Source organism: Poecilia reticulata, chromosome 15 (assembly GCF_904066995.2).
Source record: "Poecilia reticulata chromosome 15, P_reticulata-male-v2, whole genome shotgun sequence".
Lineage (NCBI taxonomy): Eukaryota > Metazoa > Chordata > Actinopteri > Cyprinodontiformes > Poeciliidae > Poecilia > Poecilia reticulata.
The window spans coordinates 25001250-25023073 of record NC_088844.1 but is presented as its reverse complement, the minus strand read 5'-3'; the positions used below and the strand labels follow the sequence as shown (position 1 = coordinate 25023073).

General features: G+C 38.9%; 1 protein-coding gene and 1 long non-coding RNA gene across 2 annotated transcripts in view; one reads left to right on the top strand and one right to left on the bottom strand.

Annotated features, from left to right (window-relative positions):
• Positions 1-512: 512 nt before the first annotated feature.
• The window catches only part of b3gat2 (beta-1,3-glucuronyltransferase 2 (glucuronosyltransferase S)), a 50412-nt gene continuing 29100 nt past the window's right edge, over positions 513-21824 (bottom strand). Inside the window, exons 3-4 of the mRNA XM_008430359.3 lie at positions 6494-6642; positions 513-942 (exon numbers count right to left, since the gene is read on the bottom strand). Coding sequence (XP_008428581.1) covers positions 856-942; positions 6494-6642 — 236 coding nt within the window. The 3' untranslated portion in view covers positions 513-855. The remainder of the gene's footprint in view (positions 943-6493; positions 6643-21824) is intronic.
• Positions 18084-21239, top strand: LOC145555166 (uncharacterized). Its single transcript, XR_014091263.1, has 2 exons — positions 18084-18723; positions 20331-21239. It is a non-coding gene; the product is annotated as an uncharacterized LOC145555166 (long non-coding RNA).

Below are 21824 nucleotides of genomic sequence, written 5' to 3'. Positions count from 1 at the left end.
AAAACTGAATCTTGATTGTCATGGGTGTAAGTTTTGGTAATCTATGATAGATTTTTGTTTGTTTTTTTTCCTTACATTTGATCTTCTATGTACCTATAATCAAAATATTTTGGGATATTGTGATGATGCAAATTAAATGTCAGAAAAATCATCATGATGTAACTCAGACACAATTTAGCGGCTGTAAAAACTGCAGAAAATAGAAAATGCATAACCAATGAAATTAAAGATAAATGTACGGAACTATTTAACTGCCAGACCTAATTAGATAATTCTGTTAAAACATGCAGAATCTACCAATCCAAAGTAGGTTTGGTGATAATGAAGTTATTTTCCACTTTGTTCATCTGTTAAATAACATAATATTGGATTTATATGTGTGGATATTTTTTGCTGAATTAAAAAAAACTGAGCAAACACCTTCCCAGAGAAGTGATTGCTCATTCTCCTAACAGTGTAGCTGAGCGTGTTTTATTAATATGTGCTTTGAAAACAGACAACAGAGTCACATATTATCCATCTGACCTCTTTATATCGCCGTCCCACAGTTAGTTTGACAACACGATGAATCAAAGTGACACACATGGCACTTCTCAGTTCAGCAGCACAATGTTTCACATTTATACGTTTTGTTGTTACATCAGCAGGATGTGGATGGACGAAAACAAAAAGTCCAGGATGTCGCAGCTCCTTTTAGACGAGTCCAGTTCTCCCAAAAGCAGCATTCAGATGGACGGCAGAGTCATGAATCATGCAGACCCTCAGAGTTTTTGTCCGCTGTGCGGATCGTCTCTGGCCGTTCTGGGCAGAAAGCAGGTTGCTGTCACTCTCTCCAAAGCTGAAGGTGTGAAGGCGTCACACCTCGATGTCCACGGTGTCTTTTTTGAGTTTGGGCTCGTTGGCGAGGTGCGGTTTCTCTGTGCGAGTGTGCCAAACCAGAACCTGCAGGTGGAAGAAAACAAGGTGATGAGAGAGTGTTTTAAGTACCTGGGAACAATGTTGTCACCTTCCTAAGAGTATTTTTTATGGAAAAAAGTGATTTTTGCAACTCCCAAAAATGACCCCTTTTATCTCAAAGATCAATTTATTCACAATTCTGACTTTTTTCTCACAATTCTGACTTTTTTCTCACAATTCTGACTTTTTTCTCAGAATTTATTTTCTGACTGCTTTTCCCAGAATTCTGACTATAATCTTAGAATTCTGACTTTTCAAAATCAGAACTCTTTTTCTCAAAATTCTGGCTTTTCACTTTTCAGAATTCAGATTTTTTTTCTCAGATTTCTGAGTTGTTTTTTTTTGTATTTTTTTTTTTTTCAGAATTCTGACTTTAATCCCACTAGATTAAAATCAGTTTTATGAGGAAAAAGTCAGCGTTTTTTCAATGGCCCTCATCCTCTTCCGTATCTTTGAGAAGATATTGTCACTTCCTGCCTCAGATATCCGACTCACTGACAGACCTTGATGTGGAATAATCCTGCCATGTTGGCCCATGATGAGTGAATGAAAACTTTTGACCAGAACCCAACACACCTCTGATAATAAAGTGTTTTTTGTTTTACATAAATTTCACAGATCTGTCTCTTTGTGTTCAAAGAAACGCTAGAATCTCCTTTTCTCTGTTTTATTAGATCAAAATACAAAAAGGTCCAAATCCCAGAAAACGGCATGTTTCTGTGGAGACAGCATAATGTTAGTATGTTCTTGCAGTTTTATATTTTCCACTCAGAACAAATGTTTTTGAACCAGAGAGACTCTTTCTTTCCCGATGCGATGATGAAACTCCGGATCTGTCAAATAAAGGACGCGCAGCGCAGACTGCATTGTATCAGAGGGAAACAGTCTGACACCTCCTGAAATGGATCAAATCAAAAACTAACCACACTTGTTTGCAACCATTTTCACAGCAATTCATTGGTGAGAAACACAGGAGAGTTTCTGGGTTTCACTCAGCCTGGATTCAAATCTGCAGTTTTTTCTTTCCTAAGCTATAACTAATGAGCCTATAAAAGTGCAGAGATTCACACAGGCGTGATTTATTGCAGGCTGTGGACACTGATGCTGTCTGTTCTGTGGGCTTCTTCAGGTGGAACGTGTCACTTCCTGCTCTCTCTGCTGCTAATTGGCCTGCTTTGCATTTCTAATGAGGCTAATGTAGCAGCTACCAAGGCGCTGATCCAGAGCTGTGGGGGGGGAACGGCGTTTGGGTCGGCACATTCTGCAGTCAGAGCTCGCCTATCTTAACACACACACACACACACACACACACACACACACACACACACACACACACACACACACACACACACACACACACACACTTCCTTCTCCATTCATCACATTCACTTTTCCTCTCCTGGCTTTGCTCTCATTCTTCCTCTTCTATCTTTTTCTTCCACCTTCAGGCAACATGGAGACAAAAAGCTTGGTGGTTTTTTTATTCTGCAGAGAGAGGTCACTATTTTTACTTCCCATCAAAGGGGGATTTTGTAGGAAAAACATTTTCCGTTCAAGATGACATGCGTTCTGGTAAATTGAACTTCCAGCTTCAATTTTACTCTGAACAACTTCTGTGAAAAACTATTTAAATTAGTTCCCACATTCCTCCTGTTTTTACTGGTTTCTCCCCACATTTAAATGCTTCAGTTTATCACCAAAGAAAATCTGAGTAAAACTAAAAGTGGTTTGATAAAGGGCCTAACAGGGCCGGCCCAAGCCTTCATGGGGCTTCGTTTGCTTATGCCTTGGGCCGGCCTTGTGATCTAATCTAACTTGGACCTATATTAAAAATAATAAATTCTCCCTAACATTATGTTCTACTTTCAACTCATTTGGCGTAGTTTTAGCTTCACTTAGTTCAAATTCTGTTCAAAAATAAGAAAAAAAAAGAATTTTGAGACTGTTTGCTGTCTAATTATTAATCAGCTAATCTAGAAAAATTGCAGATTAACACTACACTGTATTGATGTTATCTTAAGCGGAAAGGCCTGAAGTTAATTGTCAGAATAAGTGATAATTTAACCTATAATCATCGGTTTCAACCCTTGTTTTAATGTCGCCGATCACTTAATAGATTGTCAGAATAATTGATGGGTTGACAGAAATAAGTGATAATTTAACCTATAATTGTTGGTCTCAGCCCTTGCTTTAATGTTGTTGATCACTTAATTACTTGACTCATCAGAATAATCGATCAATCGTCAGAATAATCGATTAATCATCAGAATAAGTGATCATTTCACCTATAATCGTTAGTCTCAGCCCTTGTTTTAAAGCTGTGTGATCCCTGCTGATTCCAACATCTTCAGTCTCAGTTACAGTGGAGTAAAATGTCCCCTGACATTGACCACATCTAATCCGTAATTTGGAAGAGCACTCAAGCTGTTTTGCGGATCAGAACGTCCAGACCCGACCAGCTCCTGGCCACAGATCCATTTAGCTCCACCAGTGGAATGAAAATGAGGCTTAGCAGCAAACTGAGACACCGACAGGAGGACAGACTCGCATGGCAGCAGAACTTCTCTTCCTCTTTTCTTTTCACCCTTTCTTTATCTCCTTCCTCTCCATCCCTGCTCAGACTTCTGCACCTCTCCATCTCCTCTCCGTCCTGTGGGATCATCTGTCTCCATCTGTTCCTGCCTGCCCCCCTCCTTTCTTGGCCTGTCACTGCTGTCTGTTGCCATTACTGTCCCGCTCTAACTACATCGCGGCTCTTGTCAGCCGTCTCCCGGACACAGACCCGGCCGTCAGATGAGCATCACTGCCCGACAGCGTCAAGGTCGGGCTCAAGCCTCTGTGATCGGAACCCAGGTAGCTCAGAGCTAACGCGTTGTAGACGCAGGTAGCAGCGCCGTGTTACTGGAGTCACACAGTTTAAAACGCTAAAAACGACTTCAGAGAAACAACTGAGAAACGCTGAAGAACCAAAACCTTTTTGTAGCCGAGGAAGTTTCCTGGAACTGCTTTGACGTTTCTGTTTATTAAATAATGAAACTCGTTTGCTTTCATTTCCGTTTGCTGGACGTTTAATGCTTTTATGTGAAAACTTTTAGATTCAATTCAGAAATTATTCAGGCATCAAAAAGGCCAGTAAGTTCAAGAGATTCAGGCCCAAATCAGTAAACATAAAACTTTGGCAAGGTTCCGCCCGTCCAATGAATTCTTGTTAGAATATTAATTAATATTTAATTGTATTTTACTGATTAATTATAGAATCACATAGCTCATTTTAACAGCAGGATGATGTTTTTAAAGTGTAAAGACACTAAAAACAGAATTAGTTCAATTTATCTGTTATTTAGTCTAGATCAGGATTCACTATCAGTGTCTCTGGACCTCTGAATAAATAATAATAGCAGGTGTTACCTTACATGTATACACAAATGACGTCGTGCTGTTTTCTCTGTGATCTGATGAATGCATCCCTCCTGTGTGCTAATGACTCGTTGTGTTATTAGCCTGTATTAGACTCAGCAGTATGGCTGATGCTTTCAGCAGCCAGCTGGAAACGATGATCCAGCAGCTCCGGGGGTCTTTATTCTATCCCCAGCAGGAAACGTTTACTGGTAACCACCCAGGAAATTGCAGAGTGTCCTGCTCGCGTACGGCGAACCAGGAAATTTTGATTTTCCGTTTTGTGATTGGTGGTGAAAAGGGCTGCCTCCTGTAGGTTGTGGAAGGACAGGTGCTGGTAAAGGAGGATGGAGACAGAAACAAGGTGATGAACCCTTTTCCTCTCTTAAAACAGCAAACCCTGCACATTTAGTTCTCTTTTGGCAGTGAACTCGTCTCCCTGAATGGGTGATTAGCTACTGTACTTAACTTTGACAAAGTTTTTACATACAACCTGTGAAATATCAAGTCCTCCACCTTCTGCTTCTTGAGCTACTACTATACTTGAGCTACTGATTAAAAACAACCAATCAGAGACAGGAGGCGGGCCTTAGCGCTGTCAATCAAGTTTGACACGGCATTGTAGATGTACAGCATCTGGCTGTAATTTCCCTTTAAAGGAGTAAGGTTGTGTGAAAATGTTAGCTTTTTCTTGGAGTTTGAAGTAAGACTTTGAGTAAACAATGAAATATCCTGAGAAATCCAGCATTTTCTTTAATCTCCCAGCATCAGCACACATTTGGAGCAGCAGCAGGCAGCCATCACGTTTGGCTCATTTGTTGCTTGAAAGAAAAAAAAAAAAAGCCATAATGGGATCCATTTCTCACAAACAGTCCTGTAAGTCAGTTCTGTGATGGCTGTCAAGAGGATGAGTGGCCTTATAAAGCCAAGTGCCAACAGGGCCTGTGGTGACTTCAGATGAACTGCATCGATCCGAGCTGTCTGAGCGCACAACAAGAATTGATGGAGCCACAGTGCCATTTCTGTCCAATTCAGCCGCTGTGGGTCTATGTTTAGATTGTGCCAGTAGCTCATAGCATGACTCACGCTGTCAATAGTGAGGAGAGATGCCCAGTGGTTGGTTACCGCTGCCATTATTATGACTGCGCCTTCGTAAGTGCCAACAGCGCACAGAAACATGTTAAACCTGGAGGTTTGGCAGTGACACACGTTTTTTTTTTGTTTTTTTAAAAAAGATGATCAGATTGCGGACTCATTTAATGCAAAGAGAGTTGGAAAAGTTCAAGCAAAAACCTGTTCTGATTGCGCTTTTGCACGGAATGCTCTGCTAGCGTCACATCAGCTCAGATGAAATCACAAACGATCCGTCTGGACAGTTATTCAAGAATCCAGCAGCGGTAATAATAACCGATGCTGCAGGTGAAAAGAGAGACTTCTGCAAACGCATGTTACCAGTGATTACTACAGTAATAAATCATTCATAAATCATTGATTATTCTGACAATTAATTGATTAATCGGATAAAAAAAAATTGACACATCTTGCCGATTTTTTATGTAACCACCAAAGGTTATTTTATATATTAGAAATACACAAAAATACAAATAAACAATTCCAGATCTTTTTCTAAATAAGAAAAAAAACATTTTATTGTCTAAAATACAATAACAACATTCCTTTAGTGAATATTTGTAGCAATTTTCTAACATGTGAAAAGGTGAGACCTTTATGCTCAACTCGACTTCAATACAATGTAGAGCTGATCTGTTAATTATTATTTTTTTGGATTACAAAATGTACTTAGTACATTTTTTTGAGTTTTCATACTGCACTTAACGATTAATTGATAACTAAATTAGCTGATTACCCAAATGAATCACGATTAATCCAATTAATTGTTTTAGTCCCATGTGTTACATATAAATATTCTCCAAATTCAATGTAAAAAGCTTAACGATGATCCATAAATTACTAACGTTCATTTTTTCTTATCTGGAAGAAAGTTTGCCTCAACATTTTTCCAATATTAAACGGAAAAAGGCTTCTTGACTAAAATCCGTGAGGATTCCTGACCTGCATTAACGCCCGAAATCCAAAACCGCTTTTAAAGTCCGTTGCCGTGGAAACAGAGGTTACTGACCCGTGTGCAGTTGTTCGCCTTGGGCTCCAGCTCGGAAACCTTGGTGATCTGCTTCAGGAAGTCCGACTCCTGCATCCCCGGCTGGGAGCCCCGCCTCTTGAAGAGCGCCCGCGGGTTGGCCAGGATCACCTGGAGGTTCACCGAGAAGCCTGAGGAAGAGCGAGGAGGTCAGCCATCTTGGATTAAAGGAACTTCACCGGCCCGTCAGGATCACAGCAGAAAACCATGTTCATTAATGTTCCTACGGGAAATTCAGTTACAGCGAGGCGTCGGCCGTCCTCCTGTGATAATTGTGGTTTAGATGAGACGGGGTCAAAGGGGACGATGAAGCGGCGACTGCAGGGAGCAGAAACCACTGGGGAGAAATCACCAGCAGGGGTACAATTGAAGGCAGAGGAATAAATTAGATTGTGAGATTAGAGTCATAATTAAAGGAAACAGACTGAGGAAAAAAGACACATTTTTTTCCACCTCTTCTGGGTGTCCAACGTGTGGCCTGGGGGCCACATGTGGCCCGCGGACGGATTTTCTGTGGCCCCCAACTACATCTCAAAAGTGACATTTTGTTTTTATTTGAGGCAAAGTTATTATAAACACATTAAAAAAAAGTTCTTGTAACTGAACATTTTTGAAACGTCAGAAAGTGTTGGTGTTTATTTATTTAAAAAAGTCGTTTGACTTTTCGTAAAAATGGAAAATGTAAAATTATTTTGCAGTATCTAACCTTTTTTGGAGCTCATTTGACCATTTTTCCTGCGTGGCAATAGCTTTTGACACCATGTTTTGACACAAATTCACTCGCCCTTCACACATCAGATGTGTCGGCTGACCTCAAGGCCAGAAGTTATAATTTCACATGTGCTGGTTCTCTTTCACATTTAGCTTACAGACTTTAAGGCTGCGCTGTTCACTGAGATGTTTCAGTAGATTTTTTTCACTTAATTCCTCCTGTAACAAACTGTAACAAGCTGTATGCTCTGTTATATTTTGTTGTTTTGGACCATGAACATAGATTGTGCTATAAGGTACAACTATGTGCCTGGAAAATACATGATACTGCCCCTTTAAATAACCTTTGACTTATTTCGTAAATCTGTTAAAGAGTTCACTGTTTTCCAAATGACGTTACAGTTACCAGATTTCAGATCAGCATGATGTGGAGCATCTATCATAGATATAGAGCCAATAAATCTGACTGTGCAAAACTGTCCTTTATGTGAACTAAAACCCCCAAAATTAATATTTCCAACACCTTGATGAACCAAAGAATGAAGGGAAAAAGAGTCTCTGATACCAGCATGGTGTACCTAATAAAGCGGCCGGTGATACAAAGACGTCTCAGACTTTCAGTTTAATAACATTTTCAAATTATTAGACTTTCAGGTCATCTTGTCTGCTGATTGTTTATAACGTTGCTAAATCAGCTCAACTGGATTTTGTTTTTTTTTTGTCTAAATAAACACACCAGCTTGTATAAAGTGAAAGGATGTTTGATATCCAGATGCTCGAGGAAGAGGAAAACCACAGAGATGGTGAAATAAAAGAGAGATGGTGAAATATAAGGTGAGATGAAGGCAGATGATCCACTGTTAACCCTAAACTGAACAGCAGGGGGAAAAAAAAATACGATTTCATTTTGAGTGCCTGAGAAGAATTAGTTGTGTTTTATAGGGAGGGAAAGCGATTGAATCAGAAGGAGTTTGTGCGAAACGCATCATAAGATGTAAACAGAAGCATCGGTTGTTTACAGTGAAACCCCAGAGGACCGTCTGTAAACAAAGCTAAGCCGCCGACCACCTGCTGAGTTTTAAAGAAAGGCTTTTAATGTTCACTTCTGATGAACAGAAAAAGGACGGATCAGATGAAAGTTAGCCGCATTGAAATACTAATTAAGATTAATACAATGAAGAGATGCAACATAGCAAAGAATAAATAAATAGAGGATAAGATCTTATTATTAGGTATTATTTGTTCTGGCATATATTTTGATTTATTTATCTACTTACTTTCTCTCTCTGTTTTCCACTTCTACCCAAAATATGTGAGTATTTAATAATAATGCAAATCATAAAAAGACTAAAGTAGATTCCAACTCACATGTTAAACAATTTAATTGTTTTTGTTGTGACACCATGTGTTTATTAAAATATATTCATTAAAATGTACACCTTTTATAAAATGTACACATTTTAATATATGCATTAAAATTGATGCATTTTGCTTGCTTTGCTTTTATTTCTTGTTTATTTTATTTTTGTTGCTTTTGTTCATTTTCTTATCCAGTTATTTATTTTGTAGATCAATACCTCTCTTTTCAAATTTAATTTAATTCAAAAATACTTTATCAATCCCAAAGGGAAATGTTGTTTTAACTCATTAATTTAGATTCTTCAAAGAATTATTGAATATTGTGATGGCTGTTTTTATTAGTTTCATTTTTCTTCTGCATGTTTCAGTATGTTTTCATGTTTTTTTTTTATTAGTCGATAGTGTTTATTTTACTAACTAGTCAATAAAAATAAAGAAAAAAGATATAACAGGATTTTATTGGTCAAGTTCTAGTAAATTATTGGTAAAAGTGTATTTTCTGCAATCAGAAAATACTGAATTGTTCTGGTTAAGGTAAATAATTTATTCAGCTCCATATTTCCAGCAGAGCGTGGCTGTCAAAGCTTCTGGTTCAGAGCATTACTACTGCTACGGCCTATTTGTAATAATAATAATAATAATAATAATAATAATAATAATACATGTTATTTGTAGCCGCCTTTCTGGACATCCAAGGTCACCTTGATGTAAAAACAAGCAAATTATAAAATATATGCCGGTAATAAACCCTAAGAGTGAAATTACTAGTTACTAAGTTCTACCTTTTCTGACCAAACTTGGTGTCTTTTCTTGTTGTAATTTTACAATATTATAAATGTAAAGTTTGTCAAAATTTGTTCGTTTGTTGTTTGGATTTATTTTGTTTGGTCAGCAAATTGTTTCTCCAGACATTTATTGGTGTTTGAAGTTCTGTTACGCTGCTCTTGGCAGTTGGTGGTTACCATAGCAACCAGCAACTGACGGCTCCGCCCCCTTTTTTGTTGTTGCCATCGGTAACTGTGGTGTGTATTAGAATCAGCTCTGTATATTCTTGACAAGTATTACATTTTTAACATATGTTTTAGACAAATTTGATAATATACAGTGTTTCACGAGTAATTTTGCTACGTTTTGTATATATTTTAAACTATTTTAGCTACGTTTACAAATTTGAACTGCTGCTAACTGCTGCTAACTGCTCACAGGGAGATATTGCTTAGTAGTTTGGGATTATTTATTTTATTTTATTAATGTGCTGAAGTTTCTGGTTTGAAATTAACCACCTACTTGATTTCCTGTTTGTTAGAATAAATACAGGGAACCTGAATGTGAAGTCAACCTACTGGACCTGAGACAAACAAAGAAGGGCTACATGTATACAAATCTAAACTTGTGTAACACTCACAGAGTTATTAGGCCATGCTGGTGTCAGGGTTATTACTGCTCTGGGTGTGATACTGCAGGTTTGTCACAGAGATATACGATGCAGCTTAGGTGGAGCAAACAGATATGGGAGCAATTACAAGATAAACATCTTCTCACCTGGAAGCAACTGCGGTGAAACAGATCACTGCTAATCTGAAACCAGCGAGCAAATAAGATGCTGAAGCACATATTACTCCGACCCGAAGAACCAGAAACACATTAGCCTTTTCGCAGATCGGTATTTAAAACTCTACGTAAAACATTTTTTTATTCCTTTGCCTTTAACGCACTTTGAGACTTTTTCTCTCTTAAGTCTGTTTTAGCATTTTATTTATTTTATTGTTGCCTTTTTTCTTTAGTTCTTTCCATATTTTGACACATTTTGTACAGCACTTTGTCATGACTGCTATTTTAAAGAGCTTTACAAACAAAGTAGTAGTAGTTAGTATAGTTTTACATACACATGCAGCTCTGGAAAAAATTAAGACGCCACTTAAAATGATCAGTTTCTCTGATTTTACTTTTTTATAGGTTTATGTTTAAGTAAAATAAACATTGTTCTTTTATTCTATGAACTACTGACAACATGTCTCTGAAATGCCAAGAAAAATTTAGTATTTATTTACAGAAAATGAGAAATGGTAAAGATAACGGAAAAGCAGTGCTTGTTTTTAGTGTTTGACTATTAAAAATAGACAGTAAGCATTTTTAGATGGGGATTAAATATAAATCCAACCCCTTTCACTTTCATGATCCTAAATAAACCAGGTGCTTTTACAGAGTCCATTTGTCTGTAATTGAAATTCAGTATCAAACCTTCTGGGATCCAAATTTCAGATGCAGAAATTGGGTGGTAACAAGTGGTTGGGTGCTGCGAAAATGTGGAGATTTTCTTTGCAGTTTGCCACAAAACAAAGTTTAAGGACAATATAAGGACTTTAGAACTGGGGTGATATTTTTCTAGATTTAGTGAAAAGTTCTGGATCATCTGCATTTGTTAGATTTTGTAGGAAGGCCTGCTGCAGTAATCAATGTGACTAAAGAAAAACGCATTTTTTAAAGATTTTTTAAGATCTTGTTGGGACTCTAAATGTTCTTCAGGTGATAAAAGGCCGACTTTGTAACTGTCTTTATGTGTTTTTGAAGGTTCATGTCTGAGTCCATCACTACGCCCCGGATCTCAGGGTTGATCATTAGTTTCTAGCTATAATAACTGAAGCTGTGTTGAATCTAGATTGTTCCTCTTTTGGTATAAAAAATATTTACTTTGGTTTGTTTCTGTTCAGATGAAGGAAGTTCTGGCGCGTCCACAAATTGATTTATTCTGTTCATCTGCTCAGTGTGTGAAACTTATCTTACTGCTTATAATAATTTACACTAGTGGGAGCAAGTTGATGCTACAAAACAAACTACATAAGGGAGAAGAGTAGACGATGATCTGGAAAAAATCATACGACCCATCATCCTGAAAATGTCATTCCAACATTTCCCAACAGGAACAGAGAAGCTTGTCATGAATGGAGATAAATGCAACACTGATAGGAGCTGCAAAAGACAGGTTTGGATCAAAGCTCATTAATGTTTTAAATAATGTTGCAGGGCTCAGAAACTGATGTTATCAGGCTGTATTACAGTAAAGAATATTCTCCCTCCATTCTGATTATTAGCTGTATGACAGTAAAGAATAGGAAGAAATTTCACGTGGCGAATTCACAAAAAGATGAACTCACCACGCTTTCCAGATTTATAAATGATCGCAGTTATGCTCTATAATGTATTACTTTGTCAGATTCCAGTAAAAATATACATTGTGTAAAAACATTGAATGATTATGAATACCACTTCATCTTAAAGAGTACATGTATGTTGAAGATGAATGAACACACGAGGTGATTGCCGAGGTAATAATATTTCCTGGCACATCCTCACAGGCTTTGCTGGTTGATCTCAACTTGATTGCTGTGTAACCCGACGCCTAAGGCCTCAGTGCAGCACAAATCTCACTGTTATCCTCTTTATTTACATGCACAGCAGCAGCCAGTCTTCATTTCTGTCTCCTCTCTACCTCCTTAATGTTATTGAGCTTTGATAAGTTTTTAGTTCAGAAGCTGATACAAAAAACAAGAGTTAATCTACTCAGCGTGACATGTTCAACTGCTGATTTTAAAGGAGAAGTTTGTATTTTGCAGGTTTTTGTACTTCCATTTGTGTCTCTATTGCTTCTAAAAACAGAACAACCGCTTAAAAAAAACCCACCCAGGAATTTTTTGGCAACAAGTTGATATTTTTTGGTGTCTGGAAAATGAGCCATTTCAAAAACTCTCAGAATGTAACGCCACAAATTAGCAGGCACTGCCCGTTACCTAGTAACCACAGGGAAGGCAGCCCGTTACCTAGCAACCAAAGCTAAATTCCGCCCATCACCTAGCAACCCAAGCTGAGTTCCAGCACATTTGGCTAGCTGGTTTAGCCACTGTACAATGGCAGCTGGAAACGTTTTGTTTTGTTTTCTAGAAACCACCTGCTGCATTCTTGTTGGTTGTGCAGGAGGCTCTATTTATGTTTTTCAAAGATGTACAGTTGTATAATTGCGCATCTGTTTGTAGCCATTTTTACGTGCGAATGTAAATGTCGAGTAGAGGGCGTGAACAGCAGCAGTTTATTTGAATTTAAAGTGACAACAGGCCCTAACACAGCTTACAGGCAGAACTGAGCAGACTGAAATCCCATTATCTAAGAATGAGTTTGTGTTAAAAATGTAATGAACATGTTTTGTTTTGCCTGAAGACCGATTCTAACATGTCCAATGAAGCATAATAGGTCACCTTTAAAGATGCTCTTCAAGCATAACCTGTGTGATGGTGTCATTCAACACAACAGCGATTCCATTCCTGCAGTTCAGGAAAATCTTCCAACACAATCCGAGGAACGGACGGTAACTGGATCCATTTTTGGTATTTTTGTTTTTGAAACAGCGACAATAGCAGCAGGAAATCCCTGGAGAAAAATGTCATGTGCCAACCATCAGTGTGACTGACAAGCAACAACAGAGATGCAAAAAAAGAAAAGCACACAAAAACAAATCTCCATGGAAACCATGCAAATATCACCAGCTAAAACAAAATCAAGCAGAAAAACAAAACCAGAGTTCAGAAAAACTCACCACACTGATCCCCCTGTGACCAGCTGTTAAAAACTGAACATGGTGCTTGACTGGCAGCATTCAACATTCATATTATGTACAAACTGCAATACAATCAGCATTAAGAAATGAAGAAAGAAAGTAATTGAAGAAGTAAAGAGCACATTCTAAACACAATGTGAGCTGGAATAATATAATAAGACAGACCAAAAATAAAATAGTCTAATTTTGTTACTGTACCATTATGTTCCAATCATTTCATTGATCAATGTGTAACATGTCCTCTTTTAAAAAATAGTTTTTTATTGCTTTTTTTGGAGTGCATTTTGAAGATTTCCTCATTAGGTAAACATTTAGTTCTTTTTACATACTTGTCAGCAAAATAGACCTTATTATCTGTTTGCTTTACCTGAAGTATTTATATCAACCAAACTGTCTGTTTCTCAGCATCTATACTCCAAAAAATAAAGTAATTTAAGTGTGAATAGTTGCTTCATTAGCCATGCTTTAAGTATGATTCGAAAGTTCTGATGTCCCTTTTATTACTTGAAATTTGTTTTTTTTAAAGCATGCCTAGTTTCTTACCAATATAGCTATATGTTAAGCTAGTTAGCTTAAAAAGTAGCTATGAAATTTAGTTAGAAAAATTGTTAGTTTTACTGGTTTTTACTTAAAAGTAAACATAGAAATATAATTTGTAAGAAAAACAGTGATTGTAGTAATAGTGAACTGTTTTGTCATTTTAGCAATATATAGCTGGCTATATATAAATATGGGTAAAAATAATTGTGCTTTTGCTTAAACTTGCATTGCAAAATTATTTTTGGATCAGAGAATGCTTACAGAATCCTCCTTTTTCTTTTTATTTCCTCATCTTTTCAAAATAAAGTCTGTAAACTTGCTCTTAATATATATAATGGTTGCAATATTTATCCATCTTTTTCTTTTTATCTATTTATTTTCTATCTCACCCCAACACCAGGCAATGGCTGGAGACCGACTCTGACAATAGGCTACCCATTTTCCTAAAAATACAGCAATTTTGTGCTGACATTATAATACTGGCTATCAAGGCAAATAGAAAGATAAATTATCATGATGAAACTGAGAGGTAGCACTGTCTAAAGCAACTGAGGATAAATGGAGCAAAATAGAAAGAAACCATCAGAGTATGGAATTGGTAAAATACTTTCCATTTCTAGAAAAACAAACATTAACACAACAAAGTGCATCTAAAAGGTGGATTTAATCATTTGTTTGGACATAAATGACAACCTGCTGTTTTAAGCAGCAGGAATCAATCACATCTGCACAATCTGACTTAAATTCACCTGGTGAAGCTGAATGAAGCTCATTTAGGCCAAACGTTTCCTGATGTAAGAAAATCAGGTGAGAAGTTAAAGGCTTTTAGCAACAGCACTGACAGAGGACAGGGATGGAGACGTCTCATCGCCCCACTAGAGCTTTTTTTAAACAAAAATGACCTGATTCAGGCAGGACTGACCTTGCTGGCAGCGGATCCTATCCCACCGAACGACAACAACGTGTTTGCTGTCCTGAATCTCTGTGAAGCTTTCTGTCTGATATGTAGTGCCATACAGCCGTGACTCAGGACAGACAAATACAACCTGAAATGTTCTGCAGGATTTAACAAGTACCAGAACAACAAGGTTAAGGATTTTCTCCCAACACTGTTGCTTTTCTGAGAAGTTCAATATTTTTTTGTGTAAATGAAACACCTTCAGGAAACAGCAGAAAAGATGTTAGCTTGAAAGTGGAAGCAGCTGGAAATAAACAAAATCCCAAACTAATGCATGTTTTGATTTATCTCACCCTAAAATCGAAAGGCCTCAAACTGTGAACAACAAAACATAAATATACACATTAGGATGTGAGGTTTTGACCCATGCATGTTGTTTTTCTGCTAAGTTCTCCTCCCACTCTGATAACAGTTTGCTCTCTGCTCCTGCCGTCTCGCCATCGCAGCATCAGGATATAAACACTGGGGTTACTCAGGGTTAAACACTTTCATGTCCCCATCCCTGAAAGCACTCCCAAGGCACAAGTAGCACTTCAACGAAGGTACAAGCCTCTCTGTGCTGCCGTGCGTGTTCCTGCACGAAACCTGCGCTTTGTTTTTACTCCGTCTTCACACACACGTTTGTCTCCAGCAGTAAAACAAGCTCTTATTTAACTGCATGCTTTCTGCATATTCATGTATGCATCCTCCTCTTGTCTCAATTCAAGCGACTGCAGGTGTGTATTAGCGTCTCTTCTGCCGTGTGCGTGTGTGTGTGCACAATCAGAGAAACCCACACAGACTGAGGTGAATAGTACTCCACACCGTAATTGTGCAGGCTCCATTGTGTCTGGATAAATGAGACAGAGCAGTGGATGGGAGGCTTTAGTGGTCTGCTAACAATGCAGCGTTGTATAACACAATGCTATTAAGACACGGACTGGCACTCGCTGAGGGCTCTGCAGACACCCCATTGTAAATCCAATGAATAATAATTTAGGAGTGAATAAAGTTTGGGCTGTTTGCTCTTCTCAGACGTCGTCGTCTTTGCAAAATTTAAATAAAAGAAAAAAAGAAGGGAAAGACAAACATCTTAACGCATCCGCAGCAGTAAATCCTTGCGTAGCAAATTGACTATGTAATTACACAAAGCAGTGCAAAATAAAGGGGCATAATTACGGTGCACATTGTGAGGTTAGGGACGATTTAAAAGAAAATGGAGGGATAAGAACTGCTAGCGTGGTAGCATGCAGTTGGGTAAGAAAACACAGAAAAACACACCAAAGCTGCTTGAATCCACCACTGCTGCTCTGTCATGTTCCTTTCTTTTCAGCTCTAGTTTTTCTAACCATACACTGCTCCCCCCCAAAAAAAGCCCATAGTGAGGAGAAATAACGAGAGGCGACGGACGCTGCGCTGTTATTTGGTCAGTGTGATGAATTACATTCTCCCAGGCCGGAGAGATGCTGATTGGATTTTTACAAAGGAGGTGCAAACAGGTTGATGGATCCACGTCTTCATCTTTTTGTGAATTCATCTTTTCGTTTGGTCGTCGGCACTGTCAGTTAAGTTTTTTTAAAAACTGTGCGCAACGTCTGGTCCAGCTACTCATTATTCGGGAGTTTGATTAGATTCTTATGTCGAAAGCAAGAAAATTAACTACTGTATTATTTAATTCATCTCACTGATTAGTAGATAAACGAAATTGTACAGTTTTTTTAGTCATAAATGTACTTTTTACTTGTTTGATGCCACTTAAAAAAAGAATGGTTACATCCTTAAATCTGTCCAAAACACTTTTAATAACAATTTTAAAGGCATCTACGTATAAAAGGAACAACAAAAAGTGTCTGTTCCCAGAACTCAGAGAGATTGGCCAGATGCCCGTCTTAAACACAAACCACAACCAATCAGTCCATTAAAGATACTTCTGATCTTAGCAGATTTACTTTTCTTTATTCCAGTCTCTCCACCGCTAAGAACAAAATCAAAGATCTATCAAAGGACGGCAGGTACATGTGATGGCATATTAGGGCCATTGTAAAAAAGAGTGACTTTCCACAAAAAAATCAAATATTTTCAGAATAATCTCAGGAAATTTTCCAGAAAAAAAAATCACAGAAGTTTCGGAGCTGCAAAAGTCAACATTTTTCAAGACAAAATGTCAGAAATGTTGAGATAAATCCCAGAAAAATTCTAGAAGAAACTTGGAAATTTCTCAGTTTCAAAGGTTGAAAACGCTGGAATTTTAAAACTCAGAAAATTTCCAATTGTGGAATGTTTTCGACTTCTGAAACTCAGAAAGTTCCCAGTTTGAGTTTTTTCTTGCAAATGTTGTACTTCTGAATCTCAGAAATGTCTGAGTTTCAATCCTGTAGGTCTGTGCAGCGAGCTGAAGCTTTGATTTGGAAAGCAGCAGTGCAGAAAACAAAAAAAGGACCAAAATAATTCCTGAAATGTGTGCAAACCTGATGACAAAATTTGCTGGAGGATCAAATGCATCTGCTAAACTTTAGAACCAGCCCTTCCTGAATATATTTTAAACTACAAATTCAGATTTGATTCTTTAAGATTATTCAAAAACTCACATATTTTTCCAACCGTTTCAGTGTTTGATGAGATATTTTTAAACGCTGAAGCAGGGGACATGATCAGGTGATGGATTTTTCACAATCAGTTATCCTGAAACTGTTTACTCTGTCGCTTATCAGCACCGTTTTATTAAGTGAGGCTCTTGAATCCCGTCTAGTGATTTATCAGAGGAATAAACTATGAAGCAAAGACGCGCAGCAGCTCCTCTGTGGAGGAGTAACAGTTGGAACATTTAATTGGAAAGATCAGATCTCATTTTATGGTAAATTAATCCATGAAAAAAAAAAAAAACCCAGCAGCTCAATAGAAAGCAGCGTGATTCGTGTGGACATGCTAGGAAGGAGAGAGCACAACTCAGTATCTGTTTTTCCCCAGCTGGCAGCAAACAAATCCAAAATATTCAATCTGATTTCAGCTGTTCAATCGACGAGTCCTGAGAACTTGAAAAAGAAAGAATGGTTTTATTTTCAATAAAGGACTAGAAAGTTAAAATGCAGAAACTGGCTTGTTTCTAAATTATCTATCACATTTTATAACATGTTCAGGTGTCTATGATCAGTATGATCAGCTCTGTAGAAACAAGAGTTTCCTGCTCTAGAGCAACTGTGACCTATTATGCTTCCTTGAAGAGGTTAGGATAGGTCTACCAAACATGTTTGTTACATTGCTAGCACCAAATAATTCTTAGATAATGAGATTTTAGTCTCCTCAGTTCTTCCTATGAGCTGCTTGAAGGCCTCCTGCTGATGGCCACAACCCCCAAATCAACGCTTACACTCAGGTGTGAAAATGGCTACAAACAAATGCAAAATTGTATAGCCGTGCATCTTTGAAAAGCATGAGTAGAGCCTCCTGCCCAACCAATAAGAATGAACGTTTGACATACAATCATGAAGCCCTTTTATCCAAAAGGCTCCTGAATGACACAAGCCAACAACTTCTGGGTTCTGCACCTGAATAAAAGGATGTAGAAGTGCATGCCTGGATCGCTCTTCTGCTTTTGTTTCTTATATTTAGTAAAATAGTCATAGCATTAAATTGTCTGCAAAAATTAATAAAAATAAATATAATAAGTCACAGACTGTTCCTAGCATTTTGCAATGATTAATACATGAATAATATTAATGAATTAATAGTAATTAAAAATAATAGTGGATAAAAGGCACCACAGCAGGTATGGAAAACCACAAAAGCAAAAATTGTAATCATATACAAATCTATTATCTATATCTATTTATCTCTTAAATAATAAAAAGTATAACGTTTTATTTAAGTATTTATGTCAGCTTGAGTCATGCAGATCTGATCTGATCATTTCCATAGCAACGATAAGAAGCAAGGCGCCAGAAGTCCAGTGAGCTCACTGATGAGGGCATAGATGACATTATGACATCACAGTAGATCAAAGAAGTTCTAATGCATGAATGTTGGAATCTCTAAGCATCAGTCAGGATCCAGACACTTGTAGGAGTTTCAGATTTGTGTAGAGTAACAATGTTTAGTTTTGCGACAGCGCTTGTTCCCCTGATATTCCCGGTTGGTTGGGGCATCGGACATGCCGTGACAACTGGGATGAAGAAAGTGTGCGATCGTTTTTTTCCAGGGAAGGATTCCAGTGAAGAAAACGATCAGGATGAAGAGGACGATCTGTTTTGGAAAGGATTTCCATCCCGTTCCAAAAAACAAACCGACCCGGCTGGGGAGGTTTGTTCTGCAAAGGCGATGGACGTTGGGACCTCGGACTCCATCTCGTCCTCTGTACGAGACGGTACAGAGGATGACAGTACTGTCTCTGGACAAACCGACCCGGCTGGGGAGGTTTGTTCGGAGACAACGGTACACCGTGAGGGTGAGAGTTCAGTCGCAGAAAAATCTAACCCGGCTGGGGAAGATTTGTCTGCGGCTGATCTCGCAGCCAAAGCTGTGGTTGAAGTGACAGCCAAAGCTTTGGTTTCGCTGGTCCCATCGCTTTCCATACAGAAGAGTCCTCTGAAGGGCACTTTCAAAGGGTCCTTTGAAATACAAAGTTCCCCGGACGGGGAACTTTGTATTTCAGATAACGGAGTTGCTCATTTGTCCAACAATCCACTTCTAAAAGCAAAAATTTCCGTTGATGTCGAGGTTTCCTGTTCTCCTGGAGTTAACTCAGAAGAAAGCGTTGGCTCGGATCTACTGGATGTAGGGAGGACATCATCTGCAGGACAAGGACAAGCGGAGGAGAACTTCATCAAGTTCTCTGATGAGCTCCACAGCAGCTGGGTGAACGCTGCTTTCCAGAGCGTCCTAAACCTGAGCCTCACCAAGCGGTGTCTCGCTCGGGAAAGGGTTTTTCTGGAGGCATCGTCCATCCCCTGCTGTGGGAGTCTCATCCTCTCAGCTGTCCGTCAGCCCGGCAAACATTTTTGTCAGAAAGACCTTTCCCCAGTTCTGATGGAGCTGAGGGAGAAGAAGCTGCCATCAGGCTTGGGAAAGGACTACGACATCAAAGGTTTGCTGGAGTCTGTGCTGGTCTGGCTGGATTCGTTTGGCGGCGACACAGATAGAGAGTTGTACGACAACGACTCCTGCTCTAACTGTGGAGCCACTTCCCTCAGGCTCCTGAACAACGGCGCCATGATTGCCCTTCCACCGGTGTTATTTTCAACCAGTATTTCTATACTGCTTGAATACTGGTTGGATTTGGCTTGCAAACGCCGTTGTTCAGGCTGCGGGTCACCCTGGCAGAAAAAACATTGCCTGACCGATAACAAGGTCCTGGTATTTTTTCTGCACAGGTTGACCAGGAAGCACCAAACAAGAGTCACTCAGACCATCGATGTGCCTGCAGAATGTGGGACGGAGACGTACCACCTGTCCTCCGTCATCTGTGGGGATCCTAAGCTAACAGACTTCTACTGTTACTTAATGAAGGGAGGACAAACTGTAAAGGCAGACAACGAGCATGTCTTCACTGCAGACAACGACTGCAGTGAAGACATGTTCAACAACGGTTTGATTTACATTTATGAAAAGAAGTGATCAGACACCAGAGGACAAAAGGTAAAAAGATTTAACAGGTTTCCTGTTTGCAGGTTTCTCTCCGGGCACTCCGGCTTCCTGCCACAGTCTGAAATCTCCACTGAAATGATCCAGTAGGCAGAGGTGGACCCATGGAGGCGGGTCCAGCGGACGGTGCCGATGCAGGGGGCCCAGTCTCCTGCTGGGGGGAGCATTGGGAAGCGGATCCTCGGACAGAGCACAGCGAAGGCGGAGGATCAGCGGGAGGCAGCGGAAGAGCAGCGGGAGGCAGCGGAGGAGCAGCGGGAGGCAGCGGAAGAGCAGCGGGAGGCAGTGGTGGAGCAGCGGGGAGCAGCGGGAGGCAGCGGGAGGCAGTGGTGGAGCAGCGGGGAGCAGCGGGAGGCAGCGGGAGGCAGTGGTGGAGCAGCGGAGGAGCAGCGGCAGATGATGTCTATATATATCTATATCTATATCTATCTCTATCTCTATCTATATCTATATCTATCTATCTCTCTCTATATATAGATAGATAGATATAGATAGAGATAGATATATAGGGCTGCACAGTGGCGCAGTTGGTAGAGCTGTTGCCTTGCAGCAAGAAGGTTCTGGGTTCAATTCCCAGCCCCGGTCTTTCTGCATGGAGTTTGCATGTTCTCCCTGTGCATGCGTGGGTTTTCTCCGGGTACTCCGGTTTCTTCCCACAGTCCAAAAACATGACTGTCAGGATAATTGGCCTCTCTAAATTGTCCCTAGGTGTGAGTATGTGTGTGTGCATGGTTGTGTGTCTCTGTGTTGCCCTGCGACAGACTAGCGACAGAGTATATATATATATAGTTATATGTGGGTGTGGGTGTGTGTGTGTCGACACAGATAGATAGATAGATAATATCTACAACTAGACACATATGGAGGACCAAAACCGACATAATAAGAAATAAATATAAATGTGTAAACAAAAGAATAAATATATATCCAACATATATAAAAAAGAACAAATATAATTATATATATATATTTGATATAAGAAATAAAAGAATAAAAGAATAAATATATATTTTGATAAGAAATGAAAGCATAAATATATATTTAGTTTTTCCTTTTCCTAACACATGAGTTTTTGTCAAGTAATGTATATATTTTCTTTCTTATTTAACCTAAACATGCGTTTTTGTCAAGAAAATAGATATTTTGCTTTGTCTTTTTCTGCTTGTTTTTCTGCTGCATCTGTAACCCAGGTTGAAATAGCCTCTTCATAAAAATAATAGTAAATGAGATAAATAGGAAGTAAATAAATAGGAAAATAAATAGGGAATTAATCAATCTTAAAACTTAAAAAATTCATCCACTTTCATCCAGAGTTCATCCACTATATATATGAGACAATATAATTGCTGTATTTGATTTTGTGATATTTTAATTGATGAAACCAGTTTTGTCAGCGAACTCTCTTATTCTGAAGGGTCACATTTATGTATAACCCATGTGACTAGTTTCAGCCAATCGGGTTGCTGCGTTGCGTTTTCTGACGCGAGAGAGAGGAGAGGCAGCGTAAAGCAAGCGGAGAG